The sequence below is a fragment of the Acipenser ruthenus genome, chromosome 18, assembly GCF_902713425.1.
Source record: "Acipenser ruthenus chromosome 18, fAciRut3.2 maternal haplotype, whole genome shotgun sequence".
NCBI lineage: Eukaryota > Metazoa > Chordata > Actinopteri > Acipenseriformes > Acipenseridae > Acipenser > Acipenser ruthenus.
In genome coordinates this window covers 29,909,248-29,931,779 of record NC_081206.1, presented here as the reverse complement: position 1 = coordinate 29,931,779, position 22,532 = coordinate 29,909,248, and the positions used below count along the sequence as shown (strand labels likewise).

Below are 22,532 nucleotides of genomic sequence, written 5' to 3'. Positions count from 1 at the left end.
AAACAGATACACATTCAAATGAGTTATTATTACAAGATAACCAGGTTTTGATATTCTTTGCTCTTTACAGTGGGCGCATGTTTGCGGTTATATTGAGAATACTCTGCCAATAGAGTTTAGAGCTTCCAAAACAAAAACCATCCAGGAACTGCTAACCTGAACATGCCTGCACCTGTTTTAAACTGCTCAAAACTTACCCCTTATCATAATGCTCATAAGGCTGTTTTCAGGGATTAATTGAGGTGTGTTAAGTGCCATTTAGCCAAGAGTTATTTTGTTGCACAGTGATAATTACCTTATGTACATATCTGTAATGCTGTGAAAAGGATTTTGCTGTAGCTGGAAATGTAATAAAAGTAAATTGGACTGAAATGAATTTGGCAGATGCCCTAGCCATAACCAATTTGTTATGTATTCCTCTATATAGTACTGTATATACTTCATTTTATTTTGTCTGTGGCCCTGCAGCTTCATTAACGATGTGTGCACAAATGCCACTGTCACACAGAATAATCGGATTAATGCTTAAATGTGTTGCTTATTCTGCCTTTGCAATCACTCACAAGAGCCATGAGCACTGAGCTAGAGTTTTAGCTTCCCAAGGCATTTTTAATCCATTTTTATTAATAACAGCCTCAGGGATCCCACGGTATGAAGAAAACTGATTTTCTTTGCAAAGAGTGAAAGGAAATACTGAAGCACTGCCTTGCGGTGTTATATGTACTATTGAAATGTATCTAATCACTTAGACGTTTTTCCATCCCAATAGGATATGTTAGGTGAAAGATAACCAAGATACTGCTGGACTTCGTTGGGCGTAAATTATAGCCCTTTGCCTTCTAGACTTAATATGAGCTGCTTTTCCTCCCACGGCGAACCATATAAAGTACTCTATACCTCTGCTAACTTGTCAGAGCGTTTGCCTACAAATCAGGGGATCACGGATTTGAAACTCACCGCTGCACTGGCAATTATATATTGAAATTTGAGGAACTGTCAGTGTTGCCTAAGGTTAAAAAAAAAATGTATGTAGTATAACATGTCAAATAGAGGTTCCTGATGCTGATTATTGTGCCTCTGCTTCGGTGGAAGGAGTACGTGACAACATGAGGTACCTCTGCTAGCTCGGTTCATGGAGCTGCTGTTTTAATTTGCATACCTTCCACGCCTTTTGCAGGCTTATTTTCCCAACCTGTAAATGAACGTCTAGTAAGTGCTAGATGGTGAAGGCTGGATTGAACGCCCCTATGATATCATTAGTCTTTGTTCACTTTTATCAAATCTTCTCCAAGGGAATTGTTCTGTCCTGTATGTTAAACTTGCCATTAGTACACAAGCACTCTACAGTATCGCTTAAAGCTAGCTAACTAAACAAGCTGCAGACTCTGGCTCAGAGTCTGAAAGGATAAACTGGGGTTCCAAATTTCAAATGTACTTTTAAGAAAAGTATGATTTTTGTATGATTATTTATTTTTAAAAGCACAGCGGTTGTATTGCATATATGTCTGCTGCTTTCATGATTGGGAAAGACATACATAAGTAATAGCATTTTGACAGGATCCAAACAAATCTATTTTACAGTCCTTCCCACCCCCCCCCCCCCACCCCCCCACCCCCCCACCCCCCACAGTCCCAATTAGTTTGGATAATAAAGGTTTAACTGTATAGCTCATTTCCATGTACTTGTTCCTATTATTTGTATTACTATTATAAAGTAAGAATTAACCAAAATAAAATATGTGCACCCCCGCCCCCCCTTTCTCTGCTGCAACTATTTACTACAACTTTATAATCAGCACTTAATCATTTGTAATTGTATTTCCTGATTGTTGTGCACTTAGAGGTTTCATTATGGTGTAAATGCATCAACTTAGCCTTTTAATGAAGCAGACTGGTAATTTGTTGTCCATTTGGTAAAGGAGACATTATGTTGGGGCTGAAAAAAACATTCTATGGTCTCTTGAGCAGATGTAAAGATTTTTCCCTTCCGATTTCTGCTGCAATGGGATTCATAAATAAGACATAATTGTAGCAAATTGCAAAATTCTGCAGAAATGGATAACCACATTCTTAACCTTAGGCATATCATAATATTTCTCAAGGACATACAGTAAAAAAAAAAAAACATGTTTAGCTATTAGCAGGACACTAAGATGACTAGTGATTGTAGTTTGATTGCTGCCCACATATACCTGTCATATTCTGGTCAATTTGTGCCAGTTCCCATGGGCAGAAGAATTGTGAGCTCAGCTGTAAACTCTTTTTCTTCAAAATTGACCTTGTTTTTTTTCCATTTCCTTTCAGGAAGCTAATTGCAGCCATAATACAATGTAAAATGGGTTAAAGGGGGATTCAGTTGAGTATTTTAATCACAGCTCAAATTGATAACAGTGATGGCTAATGATAGGAGATTTCTGACAGACCATGATATCCTTGTACACCTGAAGTATTTTGCAATACCAGGGTAAAAGCTGCCTGATTTTGGGACCTATTTTTGAAGAAAACTTTTCTATCACTCAAACAAATTAATGCTTGTATACGCAACTAAGTTTCTCGCTTTTTGCAATAATATTTAACTCGATTTGTTTTATCTTCAGAAGAACGGAAAACATTTTATTTTGTCTTGGTGGCCGTTTTGTTTGCAATAAACCACTGAAAAGAGAAAAATGCTGCATTTTATCTCGGAAGAATTGCCGTTGGATTTTACAAGTTGGAGACTGATTTAAATGTATTATATGAATATAGAAAAGGCTTACATGTAACGCTTTTCATTGCATCCCTGAAATAATAATTGAATTTATCAATTGTCATATAGAAAGAGCTGTGGTAAACTCAAGACTGCCAGGGCCATAAAATAAATTCGAAATAAGTGACACAAGCATGGAGCCATGGGGAACGACAGCTACAGTTGGCATTGATCTCATTGATCCCAGCAGAACCGTATCCACTTGCTTTTGATTTTTCGAGCGTGATCCACATTGTGATAAACAAACACTTTAGGTAGCCAGCACCAGCCAACAGCTCATTTTTAAACGTAGCAGCAGTATCTTTAGTGGAATTGTGCTGATATGCCCCTGTGTCAAAGGTAGTACAGTATGGAGCACAAGGACTCACAATGCCATTGAAAACACTGCATGTGTGGAGGTGCACTCTTGTAGAGATATACTTTTATGGTTTGTACAGTTTATTATAGTTGAGAGAGTTGTATGTGTACTATGAGAAATCGCTGTCATTATAGTTTAGGTTTTATCTGTATTGGTTCAGCAACTATGACAGCAAATTCAAGGCAGTTATATTGTGCTCGCCATACATTGAATGAGGACCCTAATAAAAATATGATACCCTCATATGCATGGATTGATTAGTTAATCAATGATATCATTCTTACTTCACCAAGATAAACCCTGAGCTCTAACGTGCTGTACACTAAAAACCAAAGCGCATTTTAAAAGAATATATGATGCATTATTTTCAAGTTTTGTTTTTTACTCTGTGATAAAAAAAGATATATATATATATATATATATATATATATATATATATATATATTTTTTTTTTTCAAAACTAGAAACCGACAAAGTATTAAAATTCCAGGAAGTATGCCCTATCTGGTTGTAACAAAAACATGGCCTGCTTTGGTACCTGGTGTACAATAAGCTGATCTGCTGGTGTGCAATCTGCTGTAGAGCCAGTTGGAGCCTGTTAAGTATGAATAATAACATTGTAATTATGTGTAAGTGCACATATATTTACTATGTAAATACATAGTAATTAGAGACACGTTGTAAAGTGTTACCAAATTTGCTTTGTTTTCAGCATTCCTCTACATACCAAGAATTGATTACCACTGCCACCCACAGTGCCCATTTTGACTGGTCGTTTGTGGGTATCATCCTGTGCCTGTCTGTGCCCATAAATAGAATTAAATTAGTGTTATCCTGTCAGTGATAATCTGGCCATGTCTTCATCTGTTGTGCCCAAAAATTAATTTAAGTGATTTGTAATTTTTGGAGAATGCTGACATGAAGCAGATCTAGCAATAATGGCTTTGAATTTAATAGCTTTGAACAAGATCCAGCAAGACTTAAATAAGTGCTGCACATTAAAAAATCCTGTCATCAGATTAAAAAAAAAAAGAAAGGTAATAGTGATTTGCAGGGCTCAGCAGGTAACTGTGCAGTACCTGTCACATGTCAGCCAAATGTGCACCGTATGTTACAGTAAAGCTATTCAAACCTTTGTCAGGAAGCACAAAGGCAAATTGACTAGAAGTTGTTTCATTATTCTCAGAAAGTTTGGCTTTGTACTTGCTTAAAAAAAGTCTGGCACAGCCTATTGTAAATGTAAAACAAGACCCATTGTCCATTTACCATTTTTCCTTCTGATTATTTTCACTTCCAGGTAAGGGGGACGTATTTGGGGATGTATTTTGGAAAGAAACAACTATAGCTCACGCCTGTGCCAACGTGAGGGCGCTGACTTACTGTGACCTGCACATTATCAAGCGGGATGCCTTGCTCAAAGTGCTGGAGTTCTACACTGCCTTTGCCAACTCTTTCTCACGCAACCTCATTCTCACCTGCAGCTTGCGGAAGAGGGTGAGTTTAGACAGTTCCCTTGGCACACACATTGCAGTGCTGTATTGCGATTGAATGCTTTATTTCATTAACCTTTACTATGGGTTTGTATGAGGCTTAGTTTGAGTTCTGATGCTCCATTTACTTTAAGCATTTCCAGTATCTATTTTTTCTCATTTATAAAAAGTATTGCAGGTAGAAAGCAGTGTATGCACCTTTGAAAACAAATGTATACTTCTGTAATACTATACTATAAAGTCATTTTGACAGACTTCCATAAATGTTAAAGACACATATTTTTGTATTGAGAGCCCAATGGGATGTGTAACAGAAGATAGCACAAGTGTAAACTTTCCGCAATGTGTTTTAGTTAATCTGAGGAACTAAGAGGGAACCTTCTGGGTGTAAACTATTCCCATGGGGATTGTGCTTTTAAATTAAAAATGATATCATACCTAATTAAAGATAGACACTTGAGTTGTTCTTTGGGTTTAGTTTTCAAACTGCATATTTTTGGCTGGTTTCACAGACCTACATCTATGGCCAAAAGTTTTGTATCCCCCTATAGAATTAACTAATTTTGCTTCGTTCAGTTGAATGAAACCTGCTGAATAATGTTACATTAACATATTGAATTACATACCGCTTTGTAGTTTTCCATATGCTTAACTGACAAAAACATTTCAAAATCTAACATGAAATACTGTACTACTATTATGACGGATTTTTGCAATATAATTTTATATTTTAAAACTTTTTTAGACTGCTTTATAAATCTAAATGAATGTCCTGCCTCGTCTGTTTAAAAAAAACACACTTTTCTTCAAAAATTGTGGAGACACGAAGAGCAAAAAATATTGAAATAACTTTATTGATCCAGCTAGCTTTGGGTATAATAAGATCTCTAAATTATTAAAGTGTTAATTACATTTTATCACAGCCTCATTCTGTGCTCTGTGCTGACAAGTTAGATCAGTGACTAACAGGACTCTCATCCTTTGTTATGCCCACGTTTTATTCAAAGGCTGGCAAGCAAAACCTTGGCCTACCTCATGTCAAATGCATCGATGTAGCGTGGGTATTTCAGGTTTTAAAGTGTCAATTACAGCATATCATTGCACCCCTGAAGCAGCTTGATGACTACTTCTCTATAGAATATAAACCATTTCAGAGTACAATTGTTTTCAACCTTCATTATAGGATCCTGATTCTGAAAGCCTTTTGTAATCTTGGTGGTCCAGTGGTTACAGAAAGGGGCTTGTTACCAAGAGGTTCCCAGTTCAATCCCAGCTCAGCCACTGACTCACTGTGTGTAACCCTGAGCAAGTCACTTAACCTCCTTGTGCTCCGACCTTCGGATGAGACGTAAAACCAAGGACCTATTGTAAGTGACTCTGCAGCAGCAGTTGTGATGCATAGTTCACCCCCTAGCCTCTGTAAGTCGCTTTGGATAAAAGCATCTGCTAAATGACTAATTAATTAATCCAGTGTGCCTGGCTGTTTTGAATAATGGTAAAGAGTACTGTGGCATTCCGTTTCTAGAGATCCTTGAGGTGTGTGTGGTTGCCGGTTCGTACCCAGCCTCCACTGTGTTAGCATGCAGCCATAAAAACTGCAAGAGTGAAGTATGCTTCTTTGAAAGTGATTTACAGCTGAACACTTACTGTTTCCAGTTCCGAGTAAATCAATGCTGAAGGCACCTATGGTGGCAGCTAGAGGCTACTCTATTTCTTCCCGGTGTCTAATAGTATCTGCAGGGCTTGAGCCTCTCTTCAGAACCCATAAACTACATATAGAGTCGTGGTAGGGAATCCATCCAAGTTCTGATTAAAACTAATTATTTTATTGAGTGAAATATATAACATGGACTATATACAGGAGCAAAGTTTACAAGAATTTTGGGGGATTGTCACAACTATTCCAATTGCTGTATCGCATGCAGAAAATATTTTATTGGTAGCTGTGGAGAAGAATTAAAATATTATTTCTAGTACACCCAAAAGTTAAAGGGTAGCATTCAATGCTGACTGTCTGTGGGGAACCTGTCAGGAAAATTGGCCTGTCTAGGGTCTAGAAAGCATGCATTTGGAGGTCAAGGGCCTGAGGCATTATCTGCTGTCTTTGAACTCCTATTATTTATTTGCTTTGAAAAGTCATCTTTGATTAAAATAAGCCAGCGAAAACCGGCTTCGGTTACACTCGAATAGGTCAGAGCCATATAATATACTTCAGTATTATATATTATTCTAAGCCCATGTTGTATTCAAAGGTTGACACATTTCAGGACCACTTTTCTATAGTAATGTAAAGCTCATTCATATCATAGAGTATTATCATATTCAACCTTCATTATAAAACGTTTATGTTGAAATAAAGAATACTTCAAGATGGTACTCCACTGAGAAGTATGTTACTGTTCTACAGAACTGTTATCAAAGAATGATATTCATTCTGTAAATAACACTTCACTAATGAAATATGCCTACAAACGCACATAAATCCGCACGCAAGCATCAGCGTTAGCAAGTTTTCTTACAGCACCGTCAATGAGAAGCAATTAGAGACGCTTAAAAATGTGTGCAGCATTTCGTGTGTTCTTTTCATAAATACCCAGTCTGCATTCTCACCCGTTTTCAGAATTACTTGCTGATATGTGCAGAGGCGGAGCTAATATCTCAATTTTCAGATTTTTAGCTCCTAGTGCAGCAGCTTTATCCTTAAGTCATCTCTTTCCTCACTGAAGTAAAGATGATCTATTTCCACTCTTCCTGATTGCCTGGGCATGTACCTAAAGTGTGCCTTCTGGGGATTTAGCAGTGAATTCAGGATTCTATACTGTATCTGTCCTCATAGATAGAAAAGAAGCTTAAGGGTCATGTCTATACATTCAGTTAATACCCCTTTTACAGTGTATGTTGAATGACAAAAGCTGCAACTGCAAGTAATAGATGCATTAACTAGCAATAAGAATTACATTAGAATCAAGCACATTGGGGAAAGAATACGGTTACAAAAGTTTCGTAAGTTAAGGGGAATAGTCCAATATAGGTTTCTGATTCAATAAGAATGCGCTTGTGCTTTTTAAAACATAGCTTTTGGGTAAATCAGGAATAACTAGGTATTTCAAACGGTTGTCATGAATAAGTAATAATAGTTAGATTAATTAGATTCATAAACCACGTTACAGTAACTCATGAATACCAAACAGAGCACCCTGCTGAAAATTAGCAATTCGACTGACCTGTTTCCCCTTGAAAAGCAACAAATGCTCAATGTATTAATAAGCAAGCCCAGCAATCCAGCAACTTTGTCAGATATTTTAAGAGCTTCAAGCGTGTTACATTTAAAACTACATATATCCGTGGCCGGAGTCCTGTGTTACTCTGTATTAATCATTTATAATGGTTTCCCTTTAAATAATACAAATCATCAACTTGCTTGATGACAAATAGTTAAGCGTGGATTTCAGATTTTTGATGTTGTAATTAAAAGCATGCACCCAGCTTGGTGAGATCCCTAGGCTCTGCATGGCAGAATTGCTTCAGATTATTCTGAGTGATTCACAGCAGTGAAAGGCAGCCCTCCAGACTAACAGCAGGGTGCCTGCGGACTGTGTGGATTAAGGTTTCCAAGTGGAAACCTCAAATAGATGGACTATGCCCACTGCATGGAAAGCTTTGGGAATAAAGCCCATAATGCATTATTTACACATGACTTTTTCATTAACAGTTTTTAAGAACCCTTTTCCTAAGTCGCATTTTACAGACCGCATTCTAACCTACATTTGCAGCAAATCACTCTTTAAACATGGGAATGGAATATCTATGTGGTGTATTGAAGGGTTTTCCTTTAGCGATAACAGTGCTTTTACTACCTTGGTTGTTGTAAACCTTCAATTAAAGATAATAATATGGATGTATTGTGCTTTTCAGAAAAGAATAACTGTTTTTTCTGAATGGAGAAAACATAGCAGAAATGGAAATGCTGTCAATAAATCTTGAACGTTGGCTTGAGAGAGTGTTTAGAGTCAGCCCACATACCACATACAGTAATTCTAGAGTATACAGGTACCCCCGACATATGGAGGGGCTTTAAGGCTTTAAATAGCAAAAAAGTAACCTACATTTTCTGCATTAGAGAGCCAAGTATTTAACTTTCCTTTTTAAAAATAGATTTCACGAAAACCGTGTTTTTTTTTCTCTCTTTTGCACGGGGCAGGGTATCAATAAGATAACTGCTCTGAAAAAAAAGATGATGTAGAATTGCGATGACTGTAGAATTCGATGTAATTAATAAGAGGAATTGCTGCTGTTTCTTTTTATACTGTGTCACTGGCTCTGGGCAAAACATTTCAAATGTCAAAACTTGGTGATTCGTAACTATAGACAGTCCCATAAGAAAGAGGTAGAGCACTCAGGTGAGTGATGGTTACTGGCACAGCAAGTTGATACAGGGGCGATTTTGCAGACACAGACCCCAATACGAGAGACTCGTTAATCTAACCACTTAAGGTTCCTGCCATGTGTCTGTCACCTTAACAGCAGTGAAATGGAATAAACTTGCAGGCCCAGCCTGAAGGAAATTAAAGGACCCTGGAGGCAAAGAAATGAGTAATAACTCCGAGCATTAAATGCTTAGCTGTTCTGGAGAAAAGAGGGAGAGATCAGTGAAGCAGCAAACACTTTTTTCCATTCCTTTCTGCTAAATAATGGAGCGAGTATCACATACGCGAGGTGACATATTTATTTTTGTTTTTTCAGATTCCACAGTTTAGTCATCTTGTGGGAAGCTCCTGCACAGAGAGACAATGTTGCATTTTAAAAGACTATGACAGGTAGCGACCTGGAGATAAGAACACTGATGAATTTGTTTGATATAATTTTTCTAAACCAGTCCCTTGTCCCTTGCCTATAGAGCTGTACATGACAGGTATTACTGTGGATAGCAGACTCAGAGTCTCTTCATCGGCTACTAGTACAACTGGGTATAAAATCGAAACTTCAAATGCACAGCTAATGAACTTGGTGTTTCAGAGTTCCTAAAATAAGGGTGGCACTGTGCCAGATTCAATAAAACTGTTTCCTGGGAAAAGGAAAGCATTCTGTGAAAAATATATAAGTTAATATAATAAATTTCAAATTTGAAGCAGTGAGATTGAATTAACATGCCATTGTTGAACCATAATGAATCCCCAGTTCCTCCATGCACTGCTTGAATAGCTGAGTGTTCTGTTCTTCTTTCCTCCTCTATTTAAAGTACTTGAAGTGGTAGTACTGTATATTCTGTTTTACACGTCTAGGACAATTAGGTCTTTCTGAATAAAATATAATCAGTTATTTGATGTATGACTGTATGCTAGATAAAAAATGTATGCAAGATGTGGGCCAGCAATGGTGAAGTTGTTAAACACTTGAACAAGGATCATATTAGATGACTGGAAGGAGTAGTAAAAACCAAAATGAATCACGAAAACAGGTGACTAGTGTACGAAACCACTGTAGAAAAAGAGGGATATTTCACGTTCAGAATGAGATGTGCTTTAGAAGAGTTTGTAGCCTGGTCAGATTTAGTTTCTGTCTTGTTATAGCAGAGTATCCTGAAGGTAGCTTTTAGCTAAATTGAGCGGTTTTTTTGTGTTTTTTTTGCAGACGTTTGTACATCTGTAAATCGCTAAATATTCAGAACTGAAGGTCTTCGTTAAGAGGGAAATAAATTGGATGGTTGACTGCCAATGAATGCTATTAAGCTTTGCTATTATTGACTCTTAAGTATCAAATATAAAATGTGCTTCTCGTGGAATTTGTTAAGTTGCTGATTGGCCATATTTAAATGAAAAAACCGCTGAGCATGGCAGTCGCTTAATGTTTTAATGTACATGTGTTGGCTTTGGCAGTTAACCAGAAAATGTCTTCATTGGCCAAGCAGCGCGACCAAATTTGAATGTCTTTCATTTCTGTTGGGATTGATAATGCTTGTAATCGATAACATTTATTGAGTTAATTACTTTTGTAGCTTGATGATAGGGTTGGTATTTGGCATTGTTTATGCGGACTTGAGCCATCTAATCAGAGATGAAGAGCAAGCGGCAGAGAACATGGGAAACATGGATGGCAGAATATCAGAAAAACATGCATCCTAAATGCTATAAATTTTCATACATCAGTTTGTACAGTTGCTTCATTTGTAAATGCATGACCTTTATATTTTTACAATCATGCCCAAAAGCACTGCCAACCTTTCAACTAAATGTGCCTATCAGATTATATATATATATATATATATATATATATATATATATATATATATATATATATATATATATATATATATATATATATATATATAATCATGCCTATAGTTGGGGAACAGTAATTTTAATTTCTTGCTTGTCAATATTCATAGACATATGCACAGATACCTTGCTTACTTCCTCAGTAATCATAGTGTAACTTTCACTATATAACACCTGAACTCTGCCCCTTCGTGTGAATTCAGTTAATTAAAGAATGAAGGAAAAAGCTTTGAAAATATGGCCCCTGGCCTTTATTTCGTAATCTACAGGTGTATACAGTCCTCTAGCTTTGCATTGCGTTGAACCTAACATACTGTAGTGGTGCAGATAGGTAGTGTGCACTGGATATCTGTCTTTTCAGACACCTAGACAGAAAATTCCTTAGCTCAAAAAATGCAGTGCCCGCAGTTTTGGAAATGTTTTACATTTACATTTGTCTTTTGTAAAATAAATGATTTTGAACATAATGCATGTAATATGTACATTCATCTTTGAATCTTTCTGCTTCTTATTAATGGGATCTCCTTGGGAGGTTTCTGATCTGTTCCTGTGATCTTGCTTTGTGGCGCGTGTTCGGTATCTAGCATCGAGCTCTGACAGCCTCATGCCTACCAGCACTCTTACTTTTCTGTAGCACAATTGAATCATGCTTTTACCTTTCTGCATAACCTTTAAAGAAAAGAGAAAAAAATGCAGTTTAAAATATTCTGTAGACTTTGGGAGGGTTAGGGCTATTGGGCACATTTACATTACACATATTACTCATGATATACAAATACAGTAACATACCATGAATGGCCTGTACACTATGGTATACTTGTGAACAAAAACAAAGACTTCCAGGGGACATTCAGTGCAGTGTGTGACACTTCTGACCTTTTATCTGCCTTGACAACAAACCTGCCAGACATTACTGTTCTGACAGGAGTGCATAAATGGAGCTGACATGGGAAATGTCATCCTTTCTTTTACCTTTTTTTAAATTGTGTGGAGATAAAAAAATAAATAAAAAAACAACAACAACAACCAATTAATCTTTTATTTGACAGAAATGAATAATTACTTCTTCAATTCTTCCAGGCTCTCTCTCAACTGGTTTACACAACTGATAGGACAGTTCCCTGTTTAAATATCAGGGAGATGGTGTACTACAGAGATTTTTCTTAATAGTTCGATTTTACTGGGAAGCTTAATTCCTACAACCTCTGTCTGCTTTTTTCTTTTTTTTTTTTTGCAATATCTTGTGTCCCCTTCAGTTCAGAGTGCCGCTTCTGAGAAATGCCCGGAGCCTTTTTCGCAGGATGCAATAGATTTAATATGAGGTGCAGCCACCTCAATAAAAAATAAATTTCAGGTCACTGTGTGTTAGATGCTTTAAAGCAAGGCAGAGTTTGCGTGATGATGTGGGGATATTGCTGGAGAAAATTGCAAGACTTAGTAAGAGCGATTATCCTAAGAATCTTCAGGCTCCTGAAGTCTGACCAGACCACAAAATTAATTCTGGGGACGGAGGCGATTGTTTTTTCATTGGGGAAAACATATTATTATACTCCCATGGGCTTTGCAAGGGCATTGTAGGAAGAATATTGCCAAGAGTGTTAAAGTGCTTGCCATTGTCACATAACAAGACAGAAAGGGCAAATCTGACTGAAATAACTGCTGAAGACATTTGGCTTGTGCAGCTTTGCTTGGGTAACACGTTCTTAGTGGAGATTGTTTAAAAAATGGTGTAGGTAAAAAACATAAATTGGAAGCTGTATAAAGATGAATCATTTCCAATGTTCTGGTATTTAAGTATTCCTGACTCCATTATAGCCTCTCCAAGATGCATGACGGTAACTCAAAGGAATTATGAGTGAAACGGGGGGAACCTTTAAGTACGACAGCCAGGAGACACCCACCAGCTGAGCTTACATTGCTCTGCTGCAGTAATCGCTGAATTCATCTTTTCACTGCTTAGAAAAAAATTAATGGGAGCAACTGGTAACACAACTACAAATTCACACCCAAAGACAGCTCAATATCCACGTAACAGCTCTGTAAGCAACAACGCCATTTACTAAGTTTATTTTCTTTATTTATATATTTTACAAAATAGTTGTTAGTCCCCGTGAGGACTTTAGGGGGTCCTGGGATGAGCAAAAGCAAATGTTAAAATACAACTATAAAGTTATTATTCAGTTAAAACAATGCCATTTCAATCTCTTTGTAGACTTGACTGAACTGGGTTTCATATTCGTCACGTTGTAACTTTATGATTAGTCCTGTCTGCACTGTAGCTATACAAAAGTGACCAATTAAAATGAGATGTTTAGGGTGCCGACCTGGAGGGCTCGCTGTTAATTTGACATGGATGTCTTTGATATGTAAGATTTCTAAGATGTATGACGTAGATGCATTCATACTGAAGTAGCCTGGTTGTGTTTCCCTTGGAGCTATGCATCGTTCATTTTGGAAATGTATTCTTGTGTTTTGAAGATATTTTCCTACAAAAGTGGACTTGGTCTTCTGTAGCAGAACCACTTGGTTAGAGCTTCACACATATTTTTTAGATAGATCTTGGGACCATGAGTCTTTGCAAGTGCTCCTTTTTACCTAAATCCCAGAGCAAAGCTGTTTCCAGTCAGTGACAGATTTTTTTATAACAGAAAGAATATTGAATTGCTGACCCCCACAGCAGCAGAGTGTTATTAAAAATGTGCACCGATACAATATCTATTGCTTGACACCTGCCAGCATTATTGAGTTGGGTCCTTGTCCAAAAAGAAGACGTTTCTGAGCAGTTTTGCGTGAAATGACCACATTTTAACTTCTTCATGAAATAATTATTATACTTTACCATTTCCTCACCAGACACTGCTTAAAGAAAAGAAGCAAGCAAAAACAGAGGTTGATTTTCAGGTGGTCACGTTGTAGCTTTCCTCCTAAATGTCCTCACTTTATAGATGTCATCTCTTTGTATCATAAGTTATAAAATAGATCTCTGCCTGAAACAACAAAGTACAGCACGTTTTTTTAATTTTCTGTGGACGTGGTGACAAGTTATTGGACAAACAATTGCGCAAGCAATTTACTATTTAGAAATTCAGACCAATGTTAAAATGATTTAGTTCTTCTTACCCCACCAATGACTCACATTCCACCTTCACTGGTATTCCCCCATTCTTCAATATAGCAACACCACATAAGTGCCAATACTGCTGTTGCATGCGGCAAAGACGTCCATTTTTAAATTACATTTTAGTCAACTTTATCATTAGGATACATGTGGCAATGTGCCCCGCCCCTGTGTGCATGTGTGTGTTATATGTTGTATGTTGTGTGTGGTGTGTTAAATGTTGGTGTATTGTAGTTGGTACACGGGATATAAATGGGTGTGTGCAGCACGAGTATTTAAATTGTATAATTATATTTAGGCACGGGATTGCACTATCACTTCACGTGCATTTAAAGTATAGTATGTGAGCACGGGGTTGCACAGAATTAATTCACGTGCTGGGATTCAAGTGAATAATTAATTAGTAATTGAATCCCAGCACAACAGTATATATAGACGCACGTTTGACTCACTCTGGGTTGGGTGTTCGTGAGTGGAGAACGGGAGAGAGAGGAGGAGAACTAAAAAGAAACTAAAAAGATAACAACTGCTACAGCGTGCTGGAAGTGCCAGCACGGTACTTGTTAACGTTCGTCCACTTGTTTTGTGTGTTAGTACGTTTTTGTTTGTCTGTTTATTTTGGCTCCAGTGCCGTGTCCTGTTTTGTGTTCTGTTTAAACCTTTTACTTTGTTAATAAAGGCTGAGTGCTACCATTTGCACTCAGCTTCTCATCACCACCGTCTGTCTGTGTATTCCTTTCTGGTCTGACGCCACCCACTCCAGCTGTCTTTGTGACAATACAACACAGACCTCACTTTCAGACAATACTGGAGTTATGAAAGTAAAACAGGAAAGTAAAGTGAATCACATTACTTGCAGCTTATCAGTTAGCATGATATTTAATATTGTATTACCATTCAGGCCAAAATCTTGGCAAGAAAGAGAAGCATGCGAATGTAGGCCCGACTGTAAATTGTTTTTTTTATTTGTCAAAAGTGGGGAGGGGGGCCCTGACAAGAATGAGGATTAGTACCAGTTTGTAGCCCTAAGGAGTCCTGGTCTCCTGCCCTAAATAAGAATGCTTTGCTTTTTCTTCCGTGAATCCTGCTGGAAAACAGTGTCAATTATTACAAAATAAATGTAGCATGTTTAAGGTGAAAATAATATAAACGTTGAAGTAGGTGAAGTTGCTGTAGAATTTGTTTAGCTGAGTACCTTCAATTGGAAAAATAAATAAATAATCCATTCGGTGAATGTCAAGAAGTATGGCACATTTACATCAAGTGCAGTGCCTAGTAGAAAGTGAAGAAACTCTTTAATCTGAGAGCCTGTTGTTTCTGTGGATGATTTCCAGGGAGTGTCTGTACTTGGAGGAGTTCTTAGTACCGATGTATCTTGTTCAATTAAATCTTCCTCTGATCTGTCAGTACAGGCACTGCTGACATTTACTTCCTCTGAAACCTCTGCATTCCTTTGATCCTAATCACAAGAGAACAGCCTATTATTATTCAGGCATTTCAGTAATTCAAATAATGGAATTTCAGTACATTCAACAGTACTTTCAATGGGAATGCCTGTTCTGAATGTTAGGTAGGGGGTGACCCGCCCAATTCCACAAACATGCACATTGCTTTTTATATTAATTACTCACTGTGTAATTACACACTGTACAGTCCAAACTGTCATTGGGACCGTGCTGTGCCTTTAAGCAAATTAACCCTGTTTGGAGCCGATAATTGCAAAGTAAGGCTCCAATGACTGCTGGACAGTTTAACTAGCCTTTTTATTATTTTATAAATAGTTTACAACTATATATACTATTTAACCTTTGATAAAAAAGAACCACATTTGTTGTAACATGTTATCTATTATTTAAAGGTTAATAACACTACAAATAAATCATGGCCAGCAATGCTTTCTGGGACACACTTTACAAAGCTTGAATGTCATTCAAAGCCTCATACTATTTGACTGACAGAGCAGAGTGATAGAGTGCAGATTTCAAGCGGGGGATTCAGGCTCAGCTATGGCATCGTACATTTATTTCTTCATTTATTATCCGCTGTTTATTCAGGAATTAATCAGATTGTTCTTTACAGGACCGTGATCAATGTATACATTTATGGTGGGGGGATAATGTTTCTGGAATGTCATATTAAACTGTCTTTGGGAGGATATTCAATTTGAAAGGGGAATGTTTTAATATATTACATGGTGACAAGATTATAGCAGTTTCTCACGAAGCAGTGATATGTTAAGTGATATGAAACCTTACCACCAACCTATATAAGCACATCTTGAGAATATGCTTGCAGTGAAATATCTTAACTTAAATAATTAACAGTGCTGATGTATAATTAAACAAATCATTTCCCTCAGAAATATTAAGTGGGGACTGTGGGGATAGTGAGGGCACTCTACAGCTTTCTACTATTTATATTTGATATTATATTACAATGGATAAACATACAATATTCCTTTGCAGCCACGTTTAAGCAAGTGGATCACAACTAGTATGTGTCTTTTCATGTATTTAATTGTGTTAATTTAACATTGGGGAAATCCCACTGAGAGTAAAGTAATTTCCAGAGATTTAACAGAGGCATAAAACTCTAATTACAAGGAATATATATATATATATATAAAATAGACCTAACTCTGTTAAAAAATAACTGAACTAACAAACCTCCATGGAATATGTACCATATACTGTATCTATTCAAATACATACTTAATACCTCCATAAAAGTCAGAGACCACAGTGTCAACTGTACATAAGAACTTACCCCACTGTATAATTACCTTAGCATTACAGATTAATGAGGAGCTGACATGTGAAAGCTATTTGGTTTAGGCTGGGGCTAATAAAGTATTACAGAATTACTTTGTAATATCTTATAACAATGGTATTTCTTGCCCGGCCATTATAATTTTAAGTTAAACAAAGATCAAGATATGCAGAATTTCTAAAGGTATCAGTCGTTTACTAAATGTTTTAAGCTAATACAAGACGAGCAGTGAAGAGAATTCTACATATGTGGTCAGCTTTCAATTCAGAACATTTTCTAAAGATATTCAAAAGATAGGTAAAAGATAGAAATATAAAATGTTAATAATCAGACACTCCACCTATTTAAGTGCTGTTGCAATCACCATCAGAAACACATTGTTCTCTTTCTGATCCCACATGACTCTTATCCAGCATTTGGATACTGATGATCTTCAAACGTGGCCTTCTGGTGTCTAAGCTGGAATCCATGTGACACACACTCATCGCATATAATGAGCATGCAGAAGCAAGAAGGGGTTAATGGCACCTTAGAAGATTTAGCATCTGCATCATTCAGTGAAACTCATCTCTATAATCTGAAGCTGTGACCACTGGGGCCCCTCCGTTAGGAGAGAATGCATCTCAGGCAGATTTATGTCGGATATTTTAAACCCATTTCAATAACAAAATAGGGGGAATTGTCTAAAGAGACTAAGGTGTGAGCCGTTGTAAAGTCTTTATTAGAGTTTATACAGATCCTGTTATTATGGAATAAAGTGATCTGGTCAACAAGCAATATGCTATATGTAACACAATGTATTAAAATAACAACTGATAACCAGTCAGATTATCAGTTCATGGTGTATCCTCTATGTGTTTCCTGTGCTAAATCATTAGATTTATAGATGGACTAGTCTGTTTTGTATCCTGTGTACCCTGTTTATCATCAGTTCTTATTCAGTAGTTTACTGTACGATTGTTCCAGTATACTAATTGTTTCTTCTTTTTCCTCCCAGATAATTTTCAGGAAAATAAGTGATGTAAAAAAGGAGGAAGAAGAACGTCAGAGGCAAAAGAACGAGGTGACCCTCAGTATTCCAGTGGACCATCCGGTCAGGAAGCTTTTCCAGAAGTTCAAGCAGCAGAAGGAGATGCGGAACCAGGGCTCCTCGCACCACGACCCCGAGAAGAACCAGTTTCACATGGAGAATCACCCCTTGCAGAACGGGGCCTCCACCACTGGGACCAGTGTAGTGACCGTATCCCAGATCACCCCCCTTCAGAACTCCCTGGTCTACGTGAAGACCAGTGAACCGAACAAGCAGAACAACCGGGATATAATGGAGCTGAAGCCAAACTGCGTTAGTGACCAAAAGTGTCTCAAGGTCAACAGTCCCATGAGGATGAAACCTGTCAATAACAGGGGCTGGATCCGGCTGAAAAACCAAGGGTCTCGAGAGGAAAAAAAGGAAGAGTGGAACAATGTAACGAAAGCGGAATCCATGGAGTTGCTTTCGGAAGACTCAAGAAGCCAAGAGTCGGACGTTGGGGTGAAAAAGAACCCCCTGAGGAAAACAGACTCGTGTGACAGTGGGATCACCAAGAGTGACCTCCGGATAGATAAAGCTGGGGAGGCACGCAGTCCCTTTGAACACAGCCCCCTTCAAGTAGAAGTGAAGCACCCTTTCTACCCCATCCCCGAGCAGGCCTTGCAGACCACTTTACAGGAAGTCAAACTAGAACTAAAAGAAGACATTCAGTTGCTTAGCAACAGGATGGCTACGCTAGAGACACAAGTAGCCGAAATCTTAAAACTGCTGTCTGAAAAGTCAGGGGTGCCGCAAACTTCAACCCCGAAAGCCAAAATAAAATGCCAGGACATTTTCACCGTCTCGAGGCCCGTAACTCCTGACTCTGAAAAGGACGACGTACAGTTTTGAATTTTCAGTTTATTTAACTTTCGTCTTGTATTGAGAGAACAGTTTAAAAAAAACTAAATGTCCTGTAAATATGTTTTGCATGTCCAGCTGGATTCTGGCCTGCCCAAAAAATCATATTCAAGAATGCTTGTAAATTATGCAGTTGACTGCATGCAGATAAGAAGGAGAATTTATAGTTTAACACTATATATTTAGAGACTAGATGTAACATGTTTATTAAAGTCTATGTGTATTGAATAATTTAGGGTGTGACCTGAGGTATCTTTATGAGCCAAGGGTCCCGAAGACCTCAGGCTGAATGAAAATCCTTTTCGATCCTCAGAGCAGTGAAGAAATGAAACTGCCCTGAAGGGTTAGGTAAAGAACGCCACAGGTATGTTGGAATCATTGTTCTTGTCTTGAGCGCTATGCACACAGCTCAGCATTTTGAAAGGATTAGTAATGCATGTCACATGTTGTGTCATTTTAATATTGCATTGATAATATTTTGTATTGGTATTTTGCACTAAAGACTAATATGATGTACTACCCCATGAACTCCCTTTTTTCTCCAGGATTCTCTTACAGCTAAATTATTTTTTGTCTCCTTGCAATACTCCCAAAGGGTTTCATATATGGATTTTTAGGCTTCATTTGGTCCTCTGAGCATTAGGAAATCAAGATAGATAACAATGAGGCTACACTGTTTTATCAGTGGTTCTTGGTTCAAACAGGATTACATTAAGCCTGCTCTGCTCTTTTAAGCCAACTTTTTTGAACAACAGCTTGCAACAGCAACCTCAATGGGAATATTTAGGCAGCCCAGATGTATCCCACAATATTGGCTTCGGTCTAACTTTTTTACTATACTATTTTAGCTATACTATTTTAGCTGGTTTAGTTTTTGTGTGTTTTTTTTTGTTTTTGTTTTTTTTTACCAATCCAACCAAAGTAATTATGATTAATACACACATAGAATATTTGTACACATCAAGCATAATGGCATTGTGTGCATTGTAGGCAGGCAAATGTTTTAGAAAAGGTGGCTGTTTTCAGCTCAGTGTCTGTCACGCTGAAACCACTGGTTGCTTGTTGGGGTCATGTAGCAGGGAAGCAGAAGAGGAAGAATGATCTTTTATGAGTTATTTTGTTCTACAAGGTGAAGCACAAAGTATATATTTGTATTATAAAAGCGAAAGGCAATGTAATGTGCTTTTCATTTGTCGGAAAAACCTAATCGAGCATTTGATACCTTCAGCAGATCTGTGTAAAGTGTAGAACATAACCTGCAGTTTATTTTGAAAGTATGTTTTGGAATGTCAATGCAGTACTTTAATTGAATGATGCACAAAGAGTACATGACTAGTAGACATTAAATGTTATATTTGCACTAAAGGAAAAATAACTAAAGTTACTTTGAAGAATAAAACTAGAATACGATGCAGTGGAATTTTCTAATCCTGGGTGACCATTGGGGTTATTACTTGAAAGAATGGTTATATATATTTCGGCCATCTCGGAAGGATATACTTTCTTCAAGAGCTTTGCATTGCCTTTGGCCTTTTTGTGAGCCGTGTTTTTGCAAGATAAACTACCAGTTTCTTGCACCTTAACTCAGTTGAGCGGGGGTGACTACTAAAAAAAGGTGTCATTTATTGCATGCTTTGAAATGTTTGGTATTTATGGACTGTAAACAAACAACACTGCTGATGCATATCACTGTTTTCATGTACAAGCTATAAAGAGACGTTCAATTGCAACATTTTCAACCAACGTCACTTTAATCCAACAAGCACTGAATTTGTGTAGCACTTTTCACTGTACAGAAGATGGACTTTTTATTCAAGAAAATAAATGCGTTTTGAGAGCTGTAAACGATTGTCACATGTACTCTTTGGAACTGCACTAGATCTGTTTTTGGTGCTTAAACACATTTTCATGACCTTTTGCACCATATTTTATAGTTGGATGTCTTGATTCTATGAAAAGATAGACATTACCTACAGATCGTCACAGGCTTCTCAAAGACATGCCTTTTGTCTAAGGGAGAACTGAGGGCTTACAATGTAGAGCACAAATGTGTGTTAAAAAAAGGTTTTAATAAATAGAGGGATATATTGCGATGTCAATAACTATACAAACCATGTCATCTATCCAGAAAAAAACAAGGACAGGACTAGGCCAGGTTGTAAAGGTATTTTCTTATACTTATTGTACCAGTCAACGAATCTGCATTCTACTCTCACTATTTATTGTTACTGTTTTTCCCTCTGCATACCAAAGGGGCTTGGATCATTGCACACTCAAACGTAAAAATAACCTGACACCTATTCTTAATAAATGATTCTGACTGCTTCGTCCCCTCCAAACATGCTTAACATTGCAATCAGCACTATTCTTTCATTCTAACTCAATGAGTGATGGCAAATACAGGTTCCCAGTGCTTTTCCGCTGCCGCTTCTGCTACAATGATGCAGAATGGATGTCTCTGAAATGAGATTTGGAGTTGATATTTTTCCGAGACAGATGGCTCAGGGATCCGGCTTTAATCACACAAAAAAAAAAAAAAAAAAAAAAAAGATGCTGTGCCACAAGTTAAATCTATATTGTATTACATTGGACAGGTAATTTTTTTCTTATATAAAACGAATAAATCATTGATTGTCAGGATGATGTAAATATAAATCTGAAGTCTAATCTACCTTCCCCCAGGCAATCAGTAGTTTAATACAGAACGCTAGTTGAAGAAAAAATGGGGAGGTTTGGAGGTTTCGTCTTTAGCGTGGGTACAGTGTAAGATGTACCATACATCATCTCAAAGCTTTATTGGATCAACAGCTAAAGCGCTTAAGAGGAATGCTTCTGTTTTATAAACACAAATCAGAAGAGGCAATACTGTTGACTTTCTAGAATCAAATGTATGATGTTCCAAACACAGAAGACTAATAATCAGCACAAATACATTTATGTCGGGGAACTCAATCCTATTCGTTTTTGTTTTTGTTGTTGTCTATTTGTCTTAAATAATTGCATCCATGAAACTGTGACAGCATATACAGCACATACTATATGCATTAAACTAAACTTTAGTAAAACATGCAAACTTTTTAAAAATTTTTTATAGACACATTAAATGAGCCTAGTTCTGTTATGCAGTGGTTAAGATGCCCATCGGAGTGTGTGGTCCTCAGCCCGCCCTGTTACATAGGTTATATAAGTGACAGTCTATGGAAATCATATTGGCCAGTTTCATTATTCAATGTAGCGGGAGCACTTTAATCTCATTCTGTATACCTTTTATTACTGATTTGGAAAGATCAGCAGTGGTAGACTGACTGGTGGATCCGCACTCAACAATGACACAATAGAGAATTCTAGTAGAAGGCTACGCTTCAAGGATTTGGGGATTTTTATCTGTTAAAGGTACTGTATTTTTTTACTGGCATTCAATATATATCTTAAATTGAAGCAATATTCAATCTCAGGTCTTAAAGAATTATTGTACGAAGTAGTAGGAATAATGCTCTTCAAAGAAGTTGCTGCTGTTCTCCTGAACCATAGCATCCCCACTTGAATCCTGAAGGATTCCAATAAACAGAATCCTGTACTGTGCATAATTCATTAAATTACTGTTTTATAATGGGTAGATTAGAATGTATGTGAAGAGAATATCTAGGAGCTAGTGTAAAGTGGAAGAATCAAACAGGATTCATTTTAAACAAGCACTGATTGCTGACTACCTCACAACAGCATACACTCCACTCTGAAGCACTATGAAAAACGTTACAGCGAATTCTTAGAAGCACAGGCAACATTCTGAATCGCTGTGTAACATTTCATAGGGTTAACTGATCCCCCCTTTAAAATGTGTATAAG

General features: G+C 37.3%; 1 protein-coding gene across 1 annotated transcript in view; it reads left to right on the top strand.

Annotated features, from left to right (window-relative positions):
* Nucleotides 1–21,068, top strand: part of LOC117416996 (potassium voltage-gated channel subfamily H member 5) — a 66,970-nt gene extending 45,902 nt beyond the window's left edge. Inside the window, exons 10-11 of the mRNA XM_034905375.2 lie at nt 4,402–4,598; nt 17,754–21,068. Of these exons, the coding sequence (XP_034761266.1) occupies nt 4,402–4,598; nt 17,754–18,677 (1,121 nt within the window). The 3' untranslated portion in view covers nt 18,678–21,068. The remainder of the gene's footprint in view (nt 1–4,401; nt 4,599–17,753) is intronic.
* The last annotated feature ends 1,464 nt before the right edge of the window (nt 21,069–22,532 follow it).